Here is a 21,883-nt window from a genome sequence, read left to right on the forward strand (position 1 = left end):
TGGGATTAGGGAAAGCACTCTCTTTTTAATTCATATCCCTATATCAGGGCTGGGAGTGGGTTCAGGCTCAAAGACACCATCGGGATCCAGCCTGGACAAATTCCCACAGGCTGGTCTGAATTAGGGTACAGGGTAGGCCACCCCTGAGAGGGAATGAGGACAAGAAAATGGCCCCAGAGGAGGACGTTCCCTGAGCTCTGCAGTTCCTTGCTCCTCCTCCTGAGGCCCCCCTCAGAGCCAACACCTAGTCTCACCTGTAGCAGCCACCAGGACAGAGGGCCCGAATGGGCGGGGCCAACTAGCTGGGTACCGCCCGACCCTAGCCTGGAGAAGGAGGGTGGAGAAAGAATTGAGTGCGGCCAATTGCTTCCGCTCCCTCAGGGCTTCGAGATAACTGCGAAGGCAGGATGGGGGCGTCTCAGAGCCGGCTCCGCCTGCACCCCAGGGCACTGGGGCGGGCGTGGGGACGGGGGTGGTATAAGAGGGACGCCCTGCACAGGGCTGGAAACGCTTGGCTCCCAACTGAGCCTGGAGCCGAGATCACATCGGACCCTCGGGAGGTGAGAAGGGGCCTCATTTGGGGTGGGGGATGAGGCTGGCTGGATAGCTGGCTCCTGCTTCTAAGGGGAGGGGGGTGGCTGGAATCCTGGTTGTGAGAGATGAGGGACTGGAGGTCTGGAATTTGGTGTCAGGGGAAAAAGAACTGAAGATCTAGACTTGCGGATGAGGAGGGATGGGACAGATTGCTGAGATTCCTGAGTCCCCAGGGGGAAGGGAGGTCTGGAGGCCTGGCCTCCTGGGTCTGAGTGGGGGAAGAACTGGGGATTTGGACTTCTAGGTCTGATGTAGGAGGGACTGGACTTGGACTCCTGCTACCTGAAACTCTTTGTCCTTCCCAGCCCCCTGCAAAAGAGACCCTTGCTTTGCCTGGCAGCCCCCGGAGAGGCTGAGAGAGGCCACCATGGCAGGATCCCTTCTCTTGCCCCTGCAGATCCTACTACTGACCTTCGTCCTGGGATCTGCTGGCCAAGAAGGTGAGGGCTGGACTGGGAGGTCTGACCTCACCCCTGGGGCCTCCCATTGTCCCTGCTGACCCCCCCTCTCTCCAAGGATTTCCTGGGTCAGAACCCTCCCCCTGCTACAGCTTCCTCCTATGGAAAACAAGACTCTTCTACCTCCTGTCCCCTTTCTTCCTGCTTCCTTCTGACTCCTGGGGTCTCTGTGCCCTCCGGGCCATCTCCTGCGCTCATTGTTGCTCCCATCAGCTTCTGTGGTTGCCTCCAGACAAGATGTTCCTCCTGGGTTTATGAGCAGGCTCCCTCTGTCTCTCTCCATCTCCACATCCAGCTTTCTCTGTACTGTTCCCTCTTTCTGCCTCTGCATTTCTCATGCCTCTCTGTTTCTTTCCATCTTTCTCTCCAGATCCATCGGCTGCTTCTTCAGCCCCCTTAATGCATGCTACCCATGTTTTCTTCCTTGTCTCTATCCAACCCAAGGTGACAAGAGTGGGGAGAAGATTATTGATGGAGTCCCATGTACAAGAGGCTCCCACCCCTGGCAGGTGGCCCTGCTCAGAGGCAATCAGCTCCACTGTGGAGGTGTGCTGCTCAATGAACAGTGGGTGCTCACTGCTGCCCACTGCATGATGAAGTACGTGGCAGGGACACTGCAGCCCTCTCTCGGGGTCTCTGTCCCCCTCCCTCGAGGTCCCTATCCCTTCTCCCAATCATAGTGTTTCTCTCTGAATGTCACTCTATTCTCCCAGTGAATACAACGTGCACATGGGCAGTCATCAGCTGGGTGATAATAGAGCTCAGAAGATCCGGGCCACAAGGTCGTTCCGCCACCCTGGGTACTCCACTCAGACCCACGTTAATGACCTCATGCTTGTGAAGCTAAGTAGACGAGCCAGGCTATCACCGAGTGTGAGGAAAGTCAAGCTGCCCTCCCGCTGTGAACCCCCTGGGACCACATGCACCGTTTCTGGCTGGGGCACCACCACCAGCCCTGATGGTGAGGCTGCCTCCGGGACCCAAGGGCCCTGGCTCCCAACTCATCCCTCAGACCCTGGAGACCAGGAGTCAGGCCCCATTTCATGACTTGAGTGTTGAGCCTCCAGTCCCCTCTTCCTTCAGGGTCCAAGGCTCTTCCTCTCTCCATCAGCACTCAGGGGGCCGCAGGCCCAGGCCTCTGACTGACCTCCCCTCTCCCCACCAGTGACCTTTCCATCAGAGCTCATGTGCACGGATGTCAAGCTCATCTCCTCCCAGGATTGCAAGAAGATTTACAAGGACCTACTGGGAAAATCCATGCTGTGTGCTGGCATCCCCAACTCCAAGACCAACGCCTGCAATGTGAGAGTCCACCCATCCCCAGCCCTGGATCCCCTGTCTTTCCTTCCGTCCAGAAATCTGTGCACCTGACCTTGGTGCTGAGCATTTCCTTTGTACCCCCACCCCACCCCAAGGCCTGTTTTCCTAGCTCTCTCTACCCTGCTCTCTGTCTGGGGCAGTAGTGGGAGCCCAGGAGGCTGGCATGACCCTGGGGTGGGGCAGAATGGCGGTGGAAAAGATGGGGTTGGGACAGGCAGATGAGTAAGGCACTAGCTTCCAGCCCACACTTCAAGTGGTTGCCAAGATAAATCATATTCTACTAATGCAACATTCTTAAAAATTAAAATCCATGCAAAAAGCCCATGATGAACAATATATCAGAATTTTGGATAAAGAGCCATCACTCTTACTGAATTGTTCATTTGCTTCGGGCTACAGTAATGGTGCAACCCAGCACTGTACTGACGCTGTCTTTAAGGTTGGGATACTGTGCTCATCATGGACTTTTTCATACTAAATCTGATTTTTTTCCAAGCATTGCATTGAAATATTATTTATTGCAATTATTGAGACTTTGTTGCAGGAGCTGTCTCCTCCACCTCATCCCAGTCCTGGTTTTAGGGAAAGAACTCTCTCTCCCCCTCCTCTTTGTTCCCCCTTCCTCATCTTTTTAACCTCCTCTCTGTATCTGAATGACATTGTCTTCCTCTCTTTGTGTGGGATCTCTCTCTCTCTCTCTCTGACCCCGTCTCCACCTGTGTCCATCTCTGCTCCTTCCCCACCCCCTACATTTCTGCTTCTCCATCCCCCTCCTCCTTCTGCCTTCTCCTCTCCACCCTTCTTTCAGTACCCCACTCTCTTTGCTCACATCTGCACCCTCAGCTTTCAGGGGAGGTGGGATGGTGTGTGTTAGAGATGGGGGGGATGGACAGGGATGTATGTCCTAGAGAATGGGCGGCAGGGGTCCCCTTTCTCCCTAGTGAGGGCTGGCTTCATGAATATGTAAGCTGTGCCGTGGCACAGGGCTTCATACTCAGAGAGTCCCACACAAGTGATTTAATGCACTTCTGTTGCTGTCTTGAATCTCTTAATAATTTTTGAAAAAAGGGGCCGCATATTCATTTTGCACTGTTGCTTTTGAATTATGACACCCGTCCTGCCCCTGCTTTCCAGGGCCACCCTGTCCCCCTTTCATGCTCAAGGGGGACATGCTCTGGAGATAATGCTCCTTCTCCCTCTGGCTTGGCGCAGAGTCCTTAAAGGTGGAAAGTAAATGGGGCTCCGACCCCCTGGAAGCTCCACCCCCTTCCCAGTGATTGGTCCCATTGGCCGGGGCTCAAGCCAATGTCTTCAGAGAACTGGTTTGTTCTCGCCGTGACAACGCTAACTCCTGTTCTCCTATTGGTGCCCAGAGACCATGAGTCTCTCCCATTGGCCAGGGTAGAAGTCTACGGTGTGGCAGGACAAAGACTTGATAATTGCGGACGTGGACACGTCCAGTGAGTGGTGGTTGCTCGGAAACGGAAGCTAATCTGCTCTTTTTTCTCCAGGGTGACTCAGGGGGACCACTGATGTGCAAAGGTACCCTGCAAGGCCTGGTGTCCTGGGGAACTTTCCCTTGTGGCCAACCCAATGACCCAGGTGTCTATACCCAAGTCTGCAAGTACGTCAAATGGATAAATGAGACCATGAGAAAGCATTGTTAATCTCTGCATACCTCCCATCTCTCCATCCGTACGCCCTCAACAAGAAATTCAGAGAAATAAGGACGTGATGAACTGTAGTCATATTTGACTTTACCTTTCCTCAAAGACGTATTAAAACCTCAACAATACGCCACATATGTAAACCAATCAAGTTAGCAAAGACCTAAAACCAGCATGAAACACAAAAACCTCAGTGCTGGTAAAGACACAATGAGACCAGCACTCTCAACCTGTGGAATTGTAAATCATGCCATTTTTATGGAAGGCAGTTTGGCATGGTGGATTGAGACCCTTATTTACCAGGTCGTTGACCCTGTGATTCTAGTTGAGGAAGATACTACTCAAAAAAAAAAAAAAATCCAAAGTGCGGAGCAAGGTTTTAATTCATCACAACATTATTTATCATAGCAAAACAGTGGAAACACTGAACATGTCCCAAATTAGTGGATTGTTTATGTAAACAATAGGCCTGTTTGGGACAGGGATATTAGGAAGCTGTTAAAGATAATAACTTTGCAGAATTGTTAGTGTTATGCAAGAATGTTTGTGTTATATGATGAAACAAGAAAAAAGAAAGATACAAACGGGTGTGTGAATCTAGCTGTGTAAAATGAAATGTTTACAGAATAAAATCTGAAAAGACACATACTAACTCATGCAGTGGTAGTTGTGGGGTGCCTCCTTCCTTCCATTTATGTTTCTGTAGACGTGCACTTTTGTAACTTGAAAACGAAGGCGGAAAAGCTCTGAAGATCTGAGGCTGGGGAGGAGGAACCCTTAAGAGAGGGAGAGACATCCGATTTTGAGCCCTCGCCCTGCCTCCTGCTTAGTGACCTGTTTCTATCCATTCCCCAGATTTCAGTTTTCTTCATCTATAAAATGGGTTGGAGAGAGGAAGAGAAGGTTGGACAGGGAAGAAGGAAGGGCGGAGGGAGGAGAGAATAAGCCTGTTTCATTGGGGTGGAAAGGGATATGAAAGTGTTCCTGAGTATTTCACAGGTGGCAAAACCAGGAGAGAGGGGTGTTTTCAGGAAGGATAGAGATGGCAGGTGGATGGGACACCAGGGTCCCACAGGAACCCACCCAGAGTGAGAAAACAGCATCTTGGGTGCTAGAGGAAGGGGGGGGTGGGAATCTGGGTTGGTGGGCTCCTATTCTCAAAGAAGGAAGGGAAGGGACCTCTGGAAGGGAGGAGGGAGGAGTCCCCTGTGACTCAAAGCCTGGCTATGCCCTTGGCCTCCTGCCATCAAAGGTTCCCTGGGCAGTCACACCTCAGACGCTGCTGACAGAGGGATCCTCTCCAGCCCAGGGCTCACCCTCTTGCCTGTCTTTCCAGTTTCTCCCCCAGAATTCTCAACCAGTGTCCTCCAGATCCTTCCTCTCCTCATCTCATCTCCCTAGCAAGTCTCTCCTAGCCCCCCACTCCTCCACCCCTCCCCATATTGCAGAAATCCTGCAGCCGCCAACTCCCTACACACAGGAGGCAAAGCCCCTTCCTGGCACAAAACACAGGAGTCTAGACCCCCAGGCCCTCCTCCCTCAGACCTAATGTCCCTGCCTGCAGCACCTCCCCCCTCAGACTCGGGTGTCCAGACCCCTGACCCTTCCTGCCTCTAGATCAGTGTCAAGTCTAAGGTATGTCAAGGGTTTTTGGCCACCAGTGTCCATGAAGATCCATCAACTTCCCCTCCCCCCAGCAAGCAACCTCAAATCAATATTCATCTAAAGTTTGAAAAAGTAATGAAACGTTGCAATTGTACTAAATCAGCCTGGAGACACCTGGCCTTTCCTACAAGTCTGGAGGTGGGTTGGTTTGTAATGACTTGGGATAGCACTTTTGTTGGATTTTTAAAAATAACTTCCTTTCTCTTTGGGCAGACCATACAACATAGTAGTCAAAGGCACTGACTCCAGAACTAAGGCTTCTTGGATTCCAGCCCCGGTTTGGGCACCTGTCAGCTGCTTGTCCATTACTTCCTAATCCCCTTTCCTTCATCCTTGAAGTGAGAGGAATAACACCTATTTCCCAGGTCTGCTATGAAGGTTAAATAAATTTAATATTCAGAGAATGCTAGAACATTGCCTGACACAGAGTAAGCTTTCAGTGAGTATTGGTTCCTATTGTCTGTGATTTCTGGTACTTTTTCCTGCTTACACTCTCACAAAATTTTCTTATAACACATTTTCTTTATTGAAAACTTTTGTGGAGCATGTCAATTTGGGGGAAAATACCCTGTAAATAATAATGCATGGCTCATGGCAAGGACAAAACCATAAAGGTCACTGGCAAACGCCTGCAGTTGGGGACTTTATTCTCTCTCTTAGAGGTTCTTAGATGTGGAGTTCCTCACCACCTATCACCTCCCTCCTTTCCCACGAGGCTCTCAACAACTCCTCCCAAGCCCTCCCATCCCCTGTTGTGCTAAGGGACACCCCATGGGAGCTCCAAAAGACCGGCCTTGTCCACCTCCACACTGGAAGTTGAGTTCCAATCCAAAAGGTCCCACCATTTCCTGGGTGTTGGATGTTGAGCAATTAACTTCCTTCTCTGAGTCTCAGTTTTCTTTTTTGTAAAATGGGAGTGGGCGGCGTAATGAAGACATTTTAGTCATTTGGTCAACATTTCCTAAGGCTTCCTCTGGGTCAGGTCTTGTGAAGGCACTTGGGACACAAGGGAGTGAGTCAGCCTCAGTGCCTGCCCTCAAGGAGCTCACGATCCAGTGGGGGAGACGGACATGGATCCAGATGCTCATGGTCCAGGATGACTTGAGGGATGCACCTGCTGTGGGAACTTGAGTGAGAGAGTGACTAACCCAACTGCAGAAGGTGGAAGTTGGGTGGTGTTCAAGGGAAGGCTTCCAGAAGGAGATGATGCCAAAGCAAAGACTTGAAAGACAAGTTGTGGTCAGGAGAAGGTGAGAAGAGCATTTGGAGAGGGGGAATAGCATGGATGAGACCCAGAGGTGAGAGAGCAAGCTTCATGCCTGGAGCATGAGATCTGTGGGCAGAGCTGGGCTGTGCAATGCAGTAGCTGCTCACCACGGTGGCTCCTAACTTGTGGAATGTGACAAGTTCCAACTGACATGTGCTGTGAATGGAAGACACATCGGATTCCAAACATTTACTTTGCACAAAATAAGAAGACAAACTATCTTTAAAATGTTCTTATTTTGATTTCACATTGCAATTTTGGATGTATTGGGCTAAATGAAATACTAAAATGAGCTCCTGTCTCTTTTTTTTTTTTTACTATTATTTTTTATAGGCTCCATGCCCAGTGTGGAGCTCAACATGGGGCTTGAACTCATGACCCTGAGATCAAGAGTCGGATACTTAACAAACTGAGCTACCCAGGCATCCCATCCTTTTACTATTTTAAAAAAAATTATGGCTACTAGAAAATTTAAAAGTGCATTTGTATTTGGCAATATATTTCTATTGACCAGGACAGCTGTGGATGCTGAAGGTCTTCCAACACCTGGCTGAGGGTCTGGGACTTTGTCCCATGGGTGATGGGGGAGCCAGGGAAGTGCTATGAGCAGGAGAGCGTCAGGGTCAACTCTGGGTGCAGGAAGACCCCTCTGGGGTCAGGTGAAGGATACAGAGAAGGGGGAAGAGCCCAGGGTGATGGTCCGGGGGGACATGAGCAGGTCTGAGCTGGGGCTAGGGTCATGGGGATGGACAGGAGGTGGTGGGCCGGGCTGTAAGCGATCCAGCCTGGTGTCCAGGAGGATGGTGGGTTCTGAGAAGATGCCGAGTTCAGTGGGAACGTGAGCGTGAAGGGCCTGGGGGAAGTTGGGGGCAGAGGAGCAGCCCGAGAGTATGTTGACTGCCAAATATTGATTTTCATCCCCCAGTGCCAGGCCTGAGCTGGTGCTGAGGTGGACATTACTGATATCAGTTGTCCTCATCTCCAGTGACTTCCCCACATTTTCCTTCTCATGCCCTGTGCTCATTACATCCATCCTCATCTCCCTCCCCATGGCCGCCACACATCAGGACTTCTTGCCCTGCTTCACCTGACCAATACCCAACAATGGGCGCAGCATTCAAGGTCCAACTTCATAGGCACCCCCTCAAATCATCCTGGATCCCTCCATAGCTGCTGGGCCCCCATCTCACATTCCCACATTGCTCTCAAGTGTTCTTGCATTCCTGCTTATTTCCAAGTCTCTCCCTCCGTGTTGAATCCCATCAAAAACCCTCCTGTGTCCCACTGGCTTCCCACTGCTCCCCACAGCATCCCGCAGGCTCCCCAGGGATCTAACTCGCTTCTGGGCAGAGGCACATGCTTCTCCTGGAAATGCAGGGGAAGCCAGGGGAGGATAAGCAGACGGAGATGTAGAGAATGTCAACAGAGACCCGGAGAATTGGGAGAAAGACAGAGAGAGATGGGGAAAGAGGCAGAGGGACAGAGACACAAATAGAGCCTGAGATGAACACCGGAAAACACTAGAGAGAGAGAGAGAAAGACGGACATGGAGACACCCCCACTACGGCCAAGGACAGAGGTGGACAGTGAGACCTCCCAGGTGGGCAGGCTTGGAGCAGGGGGACCAGGAAGGTCAAATGTCCTGATATCCGGCAGAAGTGGGTGGACAATGAAAGGACAGCAAAAGGACTGTCAGACAGGGACAAAGGGAAGTTATTGACGCAGCCGCCTGCCTGCTCGGAAGAGAGGTTGAGAAACGGAGCTGCTGGGAGCATGGCACTGGGTGCTGGGGGCGGACAAAGCCCAATTGTTTGAGGCCCCTTTCCCCACAGTGCTGGGCCTGCGCCCCAGCCCAGGGCAGGGGCAGGTGCCAGCTTGGTGACACATGCTTTCTCACTGGCTTGCTGTCTACGGTGGGGACACGGAGGTCGTCAGCACCCACAGAGCGACTTACGGGCAGGTGCGTGAATCACCCCAACCCCACTGACCCACGTGGCCTGGTTTCCAGTGCCTGAAGGCAGCAGACCCAAGAGTGAGGGTCTGTAGGCCTAGAGTGCTCACAGACAGAGGTGGGGGGATTCCTGCATGCCAGAGGGCACTGTTCACTTGCCTGGGTGTTGGTCTTCAGATACCTTCTTGCTCAAGGACCTACAAGTCTAGGGACTGAGAACAAATCCCTTTCCTCCTTTAGACTCAAAAGTGCAGGTGCCCAGGTCTTTCTCCTGAAGGTCTAGAATTCTAAGCCCCCTCCCCTCCTCCCATTAGACCCTGGAGTCCAGACCCCTAGCCTCTCCTCCCTCAGTCCCAGGAGTCCAGGCTCCCAATGCACTCAGGGACTGGTGCTCCCCTGCCGGGAAGCCCGGTCAGGGGTCATCAGGAGCAGAGCCATGGGGACATGGGGATGCAAGGAATGTGTGTGGGAGGTCTGGGTGAGGAGGAAAGGGTGGGGCGGCCTCCTGCCTCAGGGACCTGGGGAGACAGGGGTTAAAAGGAAGCACCAGGAGTATCTGTGGACAGGAACAGCCTCTTCCAGGGAGGCCAGGAAGCCCAGGTGTCAGTCTGGCCTGGGCCTCACAGCCCATACATCCTCTGCTGTCTGTCTCTCTGGCTCCTGGGCATCCCCTCTGCTTTCAGTGTCCTGTCTCTCCCCATAACTCTTTGCATTTCTGACCCTCTCTGCTCCTCGGTCTGTCTGCCTGTGACACGTGCTATCCCCGTCCCAACCCAAGAACCTCTCGGCCAGGAGTCCTCTGGGCCCCCAGGCAGCCGGCCCCCAGCAGGTAAGATCACACTGCACCCCAGAACCTCCAGGTGCGGGGATGAGCGACACTGTGAGCTCAGAAGGGGAAGGAAGAAGGTCAGGACCCCTCCTGGGCCATCCCCGCCTGTTGGCAGGCGGGCACGCTAGAGCCCAGAGAAGTAAGAGACGCATAATGTGAGCCACAGACCACCAACCTGCCTTCATGGGACCCCAGAATGGAAGACACGGTTAGAGTGACAAGAGGCCAGGGGAAGGATGGAGTCAAGGGTCAGGAAGGCGTGCAGGCTAGGGAGGGGGAGGATGAGGAGGGGCCTTGAGGGGGTCTGAGATGGTGCCTGAGGAGCATTTGGTTTCCCTTCTCAGGAATGGGCATGAAGATGCTGATTGTGGCACTGATCCTGAAGGCTGCAGGTGGAAAAAAGGATGGGATGGGGCGGGTAGGGGCTGCTGATGGGAAAGTTTGGAATTGGGGATGGGGATTCACACAGGTATGGAGGTGGGGTGGGCTTGGAGTTAGGAGGAAGCGGAGGGCTAGGTTAGGGATGGGGTGCAGATGGGAAGGGGGTGGGAGGTGGTCTGAAAGGTGGGGAAGAATCTGAGGATGGGGGTGGGGTGCAGATGACATGGAGCACTGGGACGGCATTGGGGTTCACACTGGGGGATTCGCCTGGTGTCTCCAGACCTCCTCCCTGACTCAGACCCTTCCTCTCTCAGCCTGGGCAGAGGAACAGAATAAGGTGTTGCACGGTGGACCCTGTGAGCAGACATCTCACCCCTACCAAGCTGCCCTGTACACGTCAGGCCACTTGCTCTGCGGAGGGGTCCTCATTCACCCGCTGTGGGTCCTGACCGCTGCCCACTGCAAAAAACCGTGAGTCTCTATGCCATGAGTGAGGTGTGGTTGCGATGAGACCCCGGGGGTGTCTTACAGACTTCAGGCACGAAGGGACACACACATCTCCCCGTCCCAGCACAAGGCATCTGATAACCAGGTTTATCTGGCCAGTACTTAACTGAGCGTTAAATATCTGTCAGGCACTGTTTGGAGCCCTGGGGATACAGCGGTGAAGGAAATAAGCAAAACTGCTGCTTTTATGGACTGACCTTCTAACTCGGGAATCAGATGCTGCAGGACCCCGTAGGCAGCGATGGAATGATGGATTTCACTCTAAGTGAGGTGGGAAACCACTGGAAAATTTCAGTCAGGGAAGCAGCAGGATCTGATTTACATTTTTTTTAAAGATTTTAAATATTTATTTATTTATTTATTTATTTATTTATTTATTTATTTATTTATCAGAGAGAGAGAGAGCACAAGCAGGGGGAGTGGCAGGCAGAGGGAGAAGCAAGCTCCCAGCTGAGCAGGGAGCCTGATGCGGGACTTGATCCCAGGACCCTGGGATCATGACCTGTGCTGAAGGGAGACGCTTAACCGACTGAGCCACTCAGGCATCCCTGATTTACATTTTTAAAAGCATCCTGGTCACCATGTGGAAAGTGCGCTGAGTAAGGGGAGATGAAGGGATGCATGTAGAACGACCTAGGATGATGGCTTGGACCAGGGGATGGAGGACGGTTGAAAACCTTGGGAGGTATTTTGAGACCAGCAGGACTCGGTGATGTGGGATGGAAGAAGCAGGGCTGACCTCCAGGTATTGACTCAAACAAGTGGATGTTCTGTTGTGTCTCTCTAAGCTGTGGGAGAGGGAGATAGAACCAGTTTGGATATGGGCAGAGGAGTGTCAGACATTTTGCTTTAGCCAAGGTGAGTCTGAGATACCAGGGCAATGTCCAAGAAGCATGAGGGTAGGCTGCTGGTGCTCAGAGGAGAGGTCAGACCTCTAGGTAAATATTAAGGGGTCATCCACAAATAAGTGGTATTTAAACACAGGATGGGATGAGATCATCCAAAAAGCGGGCACAGGTAGAAAAGCATAGAAGGACCAGGACTAATCCTCAGGGCCCTAACCCAACTAGTTAGGTTAACAGTTGCCATTTTGTTCAATGCTAACTACCAGCCAGGTGCTGAGTTAAGCAGTTTATATACATTTCCTGGAATCTCCACAATAAGGGACTCCTGGCCCCATTTTGCAGATGAGGATACTGAGGCTCAGAGAAGTAGTAAGTGGCAACTCAAGTGTCTGGAAACCAACAGGGCCACTTCCTTCTGTGGGGGGAGGTGTCTAATCATGCAAGGTTATGGACTCAAGGACCCCAGGATGGTCTCCCCTACGCTTGGGGAGACTCGGCATCACTCCCACCATTCTCATTCATTCATTTGGTGCACATTGATCAAGACGTCTGTTAAGTGCCAGATTTGAGCTGGGCAGTGGGGATTCAGCAGTGGATGAGAGGAATACACAGAGTCTCTGTCCTTAGGAACACAGGGGAAGAAAGGCACAGAACGACAGTTATTTAACAAACAAACCCTCGAAAAATCATATTACAAATTACCCTAAGTCCAGTGAAGGAAAAGAACAGGGATGGCTCCCTGAGAGAAAAGAACAGAGGTACCTACTTTAGATGGAGGAGGGTGTCAAGAAGGACCTTCTGATGAGATGAAGTCCAAGCTGAGGTGTGAAAAATGAGAAAGAGTAGACAAATGAAGAAGGGGGATGAGCATTCAGAGCAGAAGAAATGCAAAGACAAAGTCCCTGAGGTTGAAACATTCTGGAGTGTTTTAAGAAAGTTACCAGTTCACAGCGGGGCAGAGGATGGTGAAATGAGTTTTATTCCAAGGGCAATGGGGAGCCATGGGAGAATTTTGAGCAAGGGAGTGACTCTGATCCATTTCACAAATATTTGTTGGATGTCTATCATAAATATGATAAACACAGGTCTAGGCACTGAGGATGCTGTATCTGAACAAAACAAAAATCCCATCTTGATATTCTAGAGCTGTGCTACCTAATGCAGTAGCCAAAATTGGCTAATTAAATTTACATTAAGAAAAATGCAATGAGATGGCAAACCCAGGAGCTACACAAGTGCTCAGTAGCAGTCTGTGTCTAGTGGCCACCATATCAAGCAGCTGCATGACTGAGGAAGTTCTATTAGACAGTGTTGCTATGGTAGGAGGAGAGACAATAAAATAAGTAAATATTTAACAATGCATAGATAGTATATCAGATGGTGATGGTAGATTCTTGGATGACAAAGAAAGCAGGGAGAAAGGACTTGCCTGTTAGGGTAGATATTTGCATTTTAACTGGATCATCAGGGAAGGCCTCACAGAGAAGGTGACATCTGAAGAGGGTGAGGGAGGAAGCCATGCAGATATGTGGGGAAAAGAGTTGCTGGCAGAGGGAACAGCCAGTGCAAAGGCCCTGGGGTGAGAGGATGACTGCTGTATTCAAAGAAAGGCAGGGAAGCCAGTGCGCCTGGAGCAGAATGAGAGAGGGAGTGGGAGGAGGTGATATTTGAGAGGTGATGGGGGCAGGATGTGCAGGACCTTGTGGGTCAGGGTGAAAACTTCAGCCTTTATTCTGAGTGAAATGGGAGTCATGGGAGAGTTCTGAGCAGAGGAGGGACAGGAGGAGGTGGGATATTTTATGTTGTTAAAATTTCTCTGGTTGTTTTATGGAGGATGGACTGTGGAGGAGCAAACACAGAAGCAAGGAGTCCAGTGGGGTGCCTACTGCCATAGCCCCAGTAAGAGATGATGGCTCCAGACCAAAATGGTAGCAGTGGGGGAGGTGAGAAGTGGTCACATCCTGGATATACTTTGGAGAGCCAAAAGGACTTCCGGGCAGCTTGGATGTGAGGCATGAAACAAAGAGAGTCAAGAAAAGTCTCCAAGGTTATTCTGGAAGGATGAAATTTTCCTTTTCAGAGCTGGGAAGATTGTGAGGGGAACAGGCCAGATGGTTCATGGTACACCAAGCCACCCCCATCTCCCATTACAGCCCTTTCTGGAGTCTCAGCTGCAGCCCAAGGGCTCCAGGTAAGACCCAGCCCTCCTCTTTCCCAGGAATCTTCAGGTTTACCTGGGGAAGCACAACCTTCAGCAAAGGGAGAGTTTCCAGGAGCAGAGCTCTGTTATCCGGGCTGTGGCCCACCCTGGCTACAATGCTGCCACTCATGACCAGGACATCATGCTGTTGCGCCTGGCTCGACCAGCCAAATTCTCTGAACGCATCCAGCCCCTCTCCGTGGAGGAAGACTGTTGGGCCAACCACACCAGCTGCCACATCCTAGGCTGGGGCAAGACAGCAGATGGTCAGTAGGGGGAGGGTGATGGGGAAGCAAGCCAATGGGTGACAGGCTATGGAGGAGGTGGGCTAATGGTGAGGGCCAATGGGGCAGTGTGTCAATGGGGAGGGTTGGCAAATATGGGAGTTGAGGGAATGAGTGAACAGCCAGTGGAGAAAGTAGACCCGTGGGTGAATGGTATGGAGAGATAGGCCATAGATGAAGGATCAAAGAAGACGGACCTTCTAATCAAGAATGAGGCCAATGATGGAAAGGGACCAATCAGGATGCACAGATGATCAAGAAGAGATAATGGAGGAGGGACTAATGGAAGAAGAGAGATCAATAAAGCAGGGCAGCCAGCAGAAAGATATGAATTGAGAGTGTAAATGGGGTGGAGAGTGATAATAGGGAGGAACCAACTGAGGAAGGGTCAGAGGTCAAGAGGAGTCACTAGAGGAAGGAATGGGGTAGAAACAAGTCCGGTAGGTCAGCAGGAACCGTGGAAGGTAGTTGGACCAGTGAGTGAAGGGCCAAAAAGGGAAGATGGACCATTGGATGAAGGGCCGATAGGAAGGGGGAACCTATGGTGGGGGGCGGGTTCATTTAGGAAAGAACCAATGAGGGGGTAGACCTCTGGATTAAGGGCCAATAAGAAGGGAGAGCCAATGGGGGGCAATGGGACCAATTAGGAAAGGACCAATCTTGGCCAATCAGGATGAACCAACAGGAAAGAAGGGTCCAATGAAGGATGAAAGGGTGGAAGAGGGACTAATAGAAGAGAGTCTAGAGGCGAACTGGAACTATTGAAGAAGGTGGGACCAGTGAAAGAGACAAGTAGAGGCAGGACCTAAGAGAAAGGGAAAACCAATAAGAAATGAGGACTAGTGGAGAAGGGGCATTTAATGAGGAAGACAGGCCAATGGGAGGAAAGAATGATGTAAAGAGGGACCAATCAGGAGTCAGGGCCAATGGAAATGGGTTTTTATGAATGAAAGGCAAATGGGACGAAGGAAACCAGTGGGAAATAGGGACCAAGAGGGAAGAGAGGACTTAAAGCGGTTGGAAGATTGCTGGGGGGGAACGTGGGAAAGACAGGTTGTGAAGTGAGCCTGGCTCATTTCTCTCTGCAGGTGATTTCCCTAGCACCATCCAGTGTGCGTACATCCACCTGGTGTCCCGTGAGGAGTGTGAGCGTGCCTACCCCAGCCAGATCACCCAGAACATGGTGTGTGCCGGGGATGAGAAGTACGGGAAGGATTCCTGCCAGGTGAGGCCACCAGGACCTTCCGGTTACATCGCCAAAGACAGAGACAGCAAGAGAGAAAACACACAGGCCGAAATAGAGCTTTACAGAGACATGCTGGGAGAGAATCCCAGGGAGAGAGTCTCAGTTGGACACTCAGAGACAAAGTGAGGAACAGGCAGAGATATAAAGACAGCCAGCAGAGACAGGAAATGCAGAGACAAGGATGGAGATAGAGAGATCAAGAACCAGAGAGACACAGTAAGAAGGCAGATGGTGTGAGGGGACTGTCCTTCCTCAAACAGGGGACTGTCCTGTTTGGACATGACCAAGCTCTGGAGGCGGGCGGATCACAGCTGGGGAGAGACAGGGTTCCATCCCCACTCCCAAATGCCGCCTTTAACTTGGGCTTTTTTTGTTTCCCCATCAACCACTGGCTCTCTCCTATTTATGTCAAAATTTACTCCAGTGCGGGGCGCCTGGGTGGCTCAGTCATTAAGCGTCTGCCTTCGGCTCAGGTCATGATCTCAGAGTCCTGGGATCGAGTCCCGCATCGGGCTCCTTGCTCAGTGGGAAGCCTACTTCTCCCTCTCCCACTCCCCTTGCTTGTGTTCCCTCTCTGGCTGTGTCTCTCTCTGTCAAATAAATAAATAAAATCTTTAAAAAAGAATTTACTCCAGTGCATTGAAGGACCTGAAGAGACCAGTCAAGAGGGAGAAAGAGACAGAGCTAGGAACAGTGATACATAGCAACTTGGACACAAAGAAAGGGCTAGCAGACAAATCCCATTTCTGAAGCTGTCTTTTCTCTCCCCAGTCTTGTTGAGATGCAGTCAGCATCCATACATCAGTGTAGAAGTTTCAGGTGTATAGTATGATGTTAGATTTCCATATGTGTGGAGTGATTACGGCAGTCAGTTTAGTTAGCTCCCAACATCCCCTGCAGATTCAATAAGAAGAGAAAGCAAAGCAAAGAAACAGAAAAGAAAAATTTTTGTTCCTTGTGATGTGAGCTCTTAGGGTGTACTATCTTAACAACCTTCCTAGATAGCACACAGTGGTGTTGACTATAGTCACCATGCTGTGCATTACATCCCTGGTACTTACCTTGTAACTGGAAGTTTGTTCTCTTTTTAGGTCTCTTTCTCTCTCCTTCTGTCTCTTTACATGTACATTTACATATATAAACATAACTATTATATGAATAGATTTATATAAATATAATGCTTTTTTTTTTTTAAGATTTTATTTATTTATTTGACAGAGAGAAACACAGCGAGAGAGGGAACACAAGCAGGGGGAGTGGGAGAGGGAGAAGCAGGCTCCCTGCGGAGCAGGGAGCCCGATGCGGGGCTCGATCCCAGGACCCTGGGATCATGACCTGAGCCAAAGGCAGACGCTTAATGACTGAGCCACCCAGGCGCCCCTATAATGCATTTTTTAATAGAAATGTAAAACCATGCACACAATGTATTTTATTTTATGTGTATATATATATTTCTCTCTTTGTCTCCACCTCACTCTGCACTTCTGCCTCTCTCCACACCTCTCAGTCTCTGTTGTTGTTGTTGTTGTTGTTGTTCTTCTTTTTTAAGATTTTATTAATTTATTTGACAGAGAGAGAGCAAGCAAGAGAGCACAAGCAGGGGCAGCTGCAGAGGGGGAGGGAGAAGCAGACTCCCTGCTGAGCAGGGAGCCCGCCGCATGGCTGTCAGTCTCTGTTCCTAGCCTTTATTCTTTTTCTTTTCTTCTCTCCACGCCTCTCTGGATCTTGGTGTTCTCTTTATTTCTCCACATTTCTGAGTTTCCCTCAGACTCTCTATTTCCCTGTCTGTGACTGTGTGTGTGTCTGTCTGTCTCTCTGTCCCCAAGTCTATCCATCTCTGAGTGTCTCTCTCCCTTTCCCTCTCTACATGTGTGTCCTTCTGTCTCCCTATCTGTCTGTCTTTCTTTTTTAAAGATTTTATTTTTAAGTAATTTTACACCCGATATGGGGCTCAAACTCACAACCCCGAGATCAAGAGTCACATGCTCTACTCACTGAGCCAGGGAGGCGGCCCTATCACCCTTTCTTTTCTCTGTGTGTGTTCCTGTATCTGATTCTCTCCCTCTTTCCCACAGGGTGATTCCGGGGGTCCGCTGGTGTGTGGAGACCATCTCCGAGGCCTTGTGTCATGGGGTAATGTTCCCTGTGGATCCAAGGACAAGCCAGGAGTCTATACTGATGTTTGCAGATATAGCCGCTGGATCCGAAAAACCATTCAGGCCAACTAACCCTGACATGTGACACCCAACTCTTGACCTGTGGTCCCCACTTGCTGGCTCCAGAATATCTCTGACCAAGACTTTGCCTTCCCCCTACCTGCCTAGATCCAACCCTTAATGCTTAATAAAAACAGTGACATGACAGTACAAATTCACCCTGGTTTTACCCCAGCCCCATCCTTGCATCACTGGGGGCGAGTGGGGACGTGGGCTAATGTCTTACCCCCACCACTAAAAGAATACAGGAAAACCCCTTCCAAGCATCTCTCCCTCCCTGGTTATTCCATGGGCTCTACTTCTTCCTGCAGAGGAGTGGTCACGAGTCTGGCAAAACCTGAGTTGGAATCCCAACTCTGCCCCTTTTTAGTTGTGTACCCTTGGGAAGGGCCATTCCTTCACTGTGTAGATTTTCTCATCTGTAAAATAAGGGTAATAAGGGTAGTAATAGTATGTTCCTCATAGGGCAGTGGTTGCTGTTGGGAGGATTCAAGATTTCCAACAAGTGAAACACATACAGTGTGCCTGGCATACTTGCTTGAGCAATAAAGAGTGGATTTTATTCTTAGCAGTGCTTTTTGCTTTTACCCCACTTTTGCCTGTCTCAAGTCCAGATATTCTTAGTTCCCTTTTACAGCCCAATTTCATTTCTCCTTCCCTCCAGGAAGACATCCATGAGTACTCCATCTTGTGCTAGCCTTCATGGGGGCTCTCTCCCTTAAGCTCCTTTTGTAGCAGTGAAAGAAGTGGGGGAGAGGGCTGGGAGACCACTGTGTGTGGGTAGGGGGTGGGAGAGCAGAGCGGGGGCCAGATCCCAAAGGACCCAGACCCCCAGGTTGAGAGGATAAAACTTTCTCCTGAGGGCAGTGGGGAGCCATGGAAGGCTTGTGAACAAGAGCAGCCCTGGGACCTTGTATGGGATGAACCAGAGGGGAGAGACTGGAGGCCAGGGAGGAGGTTGAAGTGATGGCACAGGGAAAGAAGAGGGCTGAGCTGGGGCTAGGCGGTCTGGAGGAGGCTGCATTGAGTTCACCATATGGAGAAGGTTGGGTGGATGACGTTCATAGTCATAGAGGGGATGACCTGTAGAAAGTCCTGGGGGTGTGAGAACACCTGGTGTGCTCCAGAGATGGTGAATCATCCAGGATGGTGGAGCTGGGGGTTGAGGTGGGAGAAGTGGGTGGGATGGCTGGAAGTAGAGGTCAGTGGAAGATAGGGCTGGCCTTGAGTGCCAGGAAGAAGCACTTGGCCTTGATCCCGAGGGCTTTGAGAAAACGACAGGGTCAGTTCTGCGTACTAGAAAGATCTTGCTGCAGTCCATTTGAGGGGACAGCAATGGGCAGGGAGGAGGAGATACAGAAGGTCCCCAGAGAAATGAGGGGAGCAGACAGGCCCAACTGGTCAAGCCCCAGGCTTCTGCATGCTTTCTGGGCTGCTCCCACAGACGTACACCAAGCATGATCCCTAACAGATGTACACGCCTCTACCCCCAAGTCCCAGGGCTGTCCTGTCCTCAGAGAAATCTTCTTTTCTTACAACCTCCACCACATCATCTCTGAGGAAGGCAAAATAACCTCTAAGCCAGGGGTCCTCCCGGGAAGGCATGTGGGACAGTTAGGGGCTCCCAGAGAGAGAGAGAGGGAAAAGACAGCCCTACATGGGGGCTGGATTTAGAAGCAGAGAAATATTTGGGAACAGAAGGAGAATCAGAGACAATAATTCATTTGTTTCAATATTTATTGCAACCTTATTTTTGCCCAGGGCAGCGTAGAATGAAATCAGACGTTATTAAACAGAGCAACTGCATCCTAGGAGATGTTCAAAGTCAATCGTGTGTCATTCTGCGATGGGAGAGTTATGTGGTCCAAAGACAGAGGGAGTAATTTAAAAGAACGGAGTCCCTCAGTTGCAAAGATCTTCAGATTTGGAGAAAAAGCACATGTCTTAAGAACCAAAGCAAGGTGAAAGTTGATCAAGCCACATGATGGGAGGGAGTGGCTGATTTTTATGCGTATGTGGAAATACTAAGTCATGTGAATGGCCTGGGCCCGCCTTGACCAATCCCTTCTAAAGGTTTTGAATGGTATATGGGCCATGAAATGCACCAGAGTCACCAGGAAGAACCAGTCAACAAATGTCCAGAGCAAAATCAACTTCAGTTCATTAAGAGAGAATTATCTTCTTTAAAGGATATGACAAATAACAAACACTTACTTAGTACATGCCAGGCGCTGGTCTAAGAGCTTTATATATTAACACATTTAATCTTCATAGCACACCTATGAACTAAGTACCATTATTGTTTCGATGTTACAGACAGGGAAACTGAGACACAGAGAGGATCCTTGATTAGCCCAAAGTTTCACAGAGAGTAAGTGGCCAAGCCGACATTTGAATGCCAAGGGGTTGGCGCCAGAGTTTCAGGTCCTGACTGCTCAGGTATAGGGTAGTCTTCTTTCAATTCTGGTACATTCTCAAGTTGATCATATTTACATGTGTAATATGCATAGATGTATAAATTTACCTAAATGTTCTGGGAGGTTTGTCTAAAAACTGAAGGGCTTCCAGAAGAGATTGAATGTGTTGGTTTTAGAAATGTAGTTTAGGGACGCCTGGGTGGCTCAGTCGGTTAAGCATCTGCTTTCGGCTCAAGTCATGATCTCGGGGTCCTGGGATCGAGCCCCGCGTTGGGCTCCCTGCTAAGCAGGGAACCTGCTTCTTCCTCTGCCCCTCACCTTGCTTGTTCCCTCTCTCTCTCTAAAATAAATAAATAAAATCTTTTAAAAAATAGAAATGTAGTTTAAAATGTTTGAAGATACTTAATTAACTGAGTTTGTAAATGAGACCAAACATTATTATAAAGACCTATCTGGAATAAAGAGGCATATCTAGAATTAAAAGGGTCGTAAGCCAACCTTGAAAGATTAAGGAAGAAGTGGGTTGCTGGATTTGTCACTTCCATGCGTGCAATATGAATCGCAATAATCAAAATAACCCTCAGAACAGTTTTTTTCCCCCTGTACCCTGAAGCCAGGATCAAAGGCTCTAAAACCTCTGGTTCAGCAGGTGCCAGCTTACAGAAGGGAGCAATTCAGCTCGGTTCTGCCCCCAAGGAATGTGAGATCCACGAGGACAGCAGCATCTCCAGGAGTCCTTGTCCATTTTGTTCACGGGTGGACCTCAGTCTGGCTCGCAGGGGTTGCTCAGGAGAGAGCTGTTGAGTGAGTGAGTGGCTCCTACATCCCAGCTGGTCAGAAACTTGGAAACACAGTCAGAGACGGATTCAGAGAGTCAGGGCCAGACAGAAAAAAGAGGCCGAATGGAGAAAAGGTGGGGAGAGGCAGCTCCAGATGGCCCAGGACTGGTGAGACAGAAGCCACCTTTTGGGATCCCCACCCAGTGCCCCATTTCCCAAAGGGCCAGGAGCCACCCACCCCCTATCCTGGCCTCTTGGCCTCTTTCCCCATCAACAGGTGGCCCTGCCCAACCCTCTCACCCACGCCTGGCTGCACCAGCCCAGCCAAGTCTTCTGCAGGGGGCCCCCAGACTGGATCCCTACTCCTTTTTGCCCTGTGGCCCCAGCCCCAGGGTGAGGGGCAGGAGGAGGGATGAAGGATCCCTTTGGCAAAGTGGCCTGAGTCTTCTCTACTCCAAATGCAACGCAAGGGAGACAGAGGGACACAAAGATGCAGAGATACAGATACTTGGAGCCAGTGATGGGGGTGGGGGGGAGGGACAGAGGGACAGAATGGGGCAGATGCAGAGACAGAAACAGAGAGAGACTGAGAAGGATAGAGTCACAGAGGAAAGAGAGGTAACACAGAAGGAAAGATACAAGAGAGACTCTGAGGTATAGAGACCGAGATTGAGAATCACAGACACATAAATGGAGTGATGGATATGCTCAGTATCGGTGGTGATGTGTGTCAGACCTCATCAAATCCTACACATTAAATATGCACAGTTTATTGTAACCTGATTCCACCTCAAAGCTGTAAAGAAAAGAAAAAGGCAGAGGAGAAGTAAAGGAACAAAAGACCAGAATTCTAAGGTATGTTGACATATGCACCACTCAGAACCATTAAAAAGAGAGTGAATCAGGAGACACAGTTAAAGGGCAAGGGTTAGAGACACACAAAAACAGAGAGGGAGGGAGAGAGAGATCGACGCGTTGAGACACAGGGAGAGAGACAGGGATCCTAAGACAGAGGATGGGGAGAGAGACCCAAAATGAGATACTTGGTGGGCGCGTCTTATGTTGAGAGAGACTCAGAAAGATTCAGAGGGAAGCAAACACAGAGAAGGAAGGCTGTAAGAGTTTGAAAAAATAGACAAAGATGGGAAGATGAGGGGCGCCTGGGTGGCTCAGTCATTAAGCGTCTGCCTTCAGCTCAGATCCCAGGGTCCTGGGATCGAGCCCCGCATGGGGCTCCCTGCTCTGCAGGAGGCCTGC

The 21,883-nt window shown here is 50.4% G+C and overlaps 2 protein-coding genes across 2 annotated transcripts; both read left to right on the forward strand.

Annotated features, from left to right (window-relative positions):
- Window positions 1-961: 961 nt before the first annotated feature.
- Window positions 962-4,039, forward strand: KLK7 (kallikrein related peptidase 7). The gene is made up of 5 exons (XM_032388939.1): window positions 962-1,034; window positions 1,497-1,650; window positions 1,766-2,013; window positions 2,218-2,354; window positions 3,884-4,039. Exons 1-5 carry the CDS (start codon window positions 962-964, stop codon window positions 4,037-4,039), a joined length of 768 nt encoding a protein of 255 aa, XP_032244830.1.
- A 4,745-nt stretch (window positions 4,040-8,784) lies between these two features.
- Window positions 8,785-18,013, forward strand: KLK6 (kallikrein related peptidase 6). The gene is made up of 7 exons (XM_032388010.1): window positions 8,785-8,931; window positions 9,701-9,751; window positions 10,096-10,143; window positions 10,447-10,603; window positions 13,703-13,950; window positions 15,057-15,193; window positions 17,290-18,013. The coding sequence occupies exons 3-7, from the start codon at window positions 10,098-10,100 to the stop codon at window positions 17,440-17,442; spliced, it is 741 nt and encodes a 246-aa protein (XP_032243901.1). The 5' UTR covers window positions 8,785-8,931; window positions 9,701-9,751; window positions 10,096-10,097; the 3' UTR covers window positions 17,443-18,013.
- Window positions 18,014-21,883: the final 3,870 nt, after the last annotated feature.

The sequence above is a fragment of the Phoca vitulina genome, unplaced genomic scaffold (genome assembly GCF_004348235.1).
Source record: "Phoca vitulina isolate PV1807 unplaced genomic scaffold, GSC_HSeal_1.0 scaffold52, whole genome shotgun sequence".
Lineage (NCBI taxonomy): Eukaryota > Metazoa > Chordata > Mammalia > Carnivora > Phocidae > Phoca > Phoca vitulina.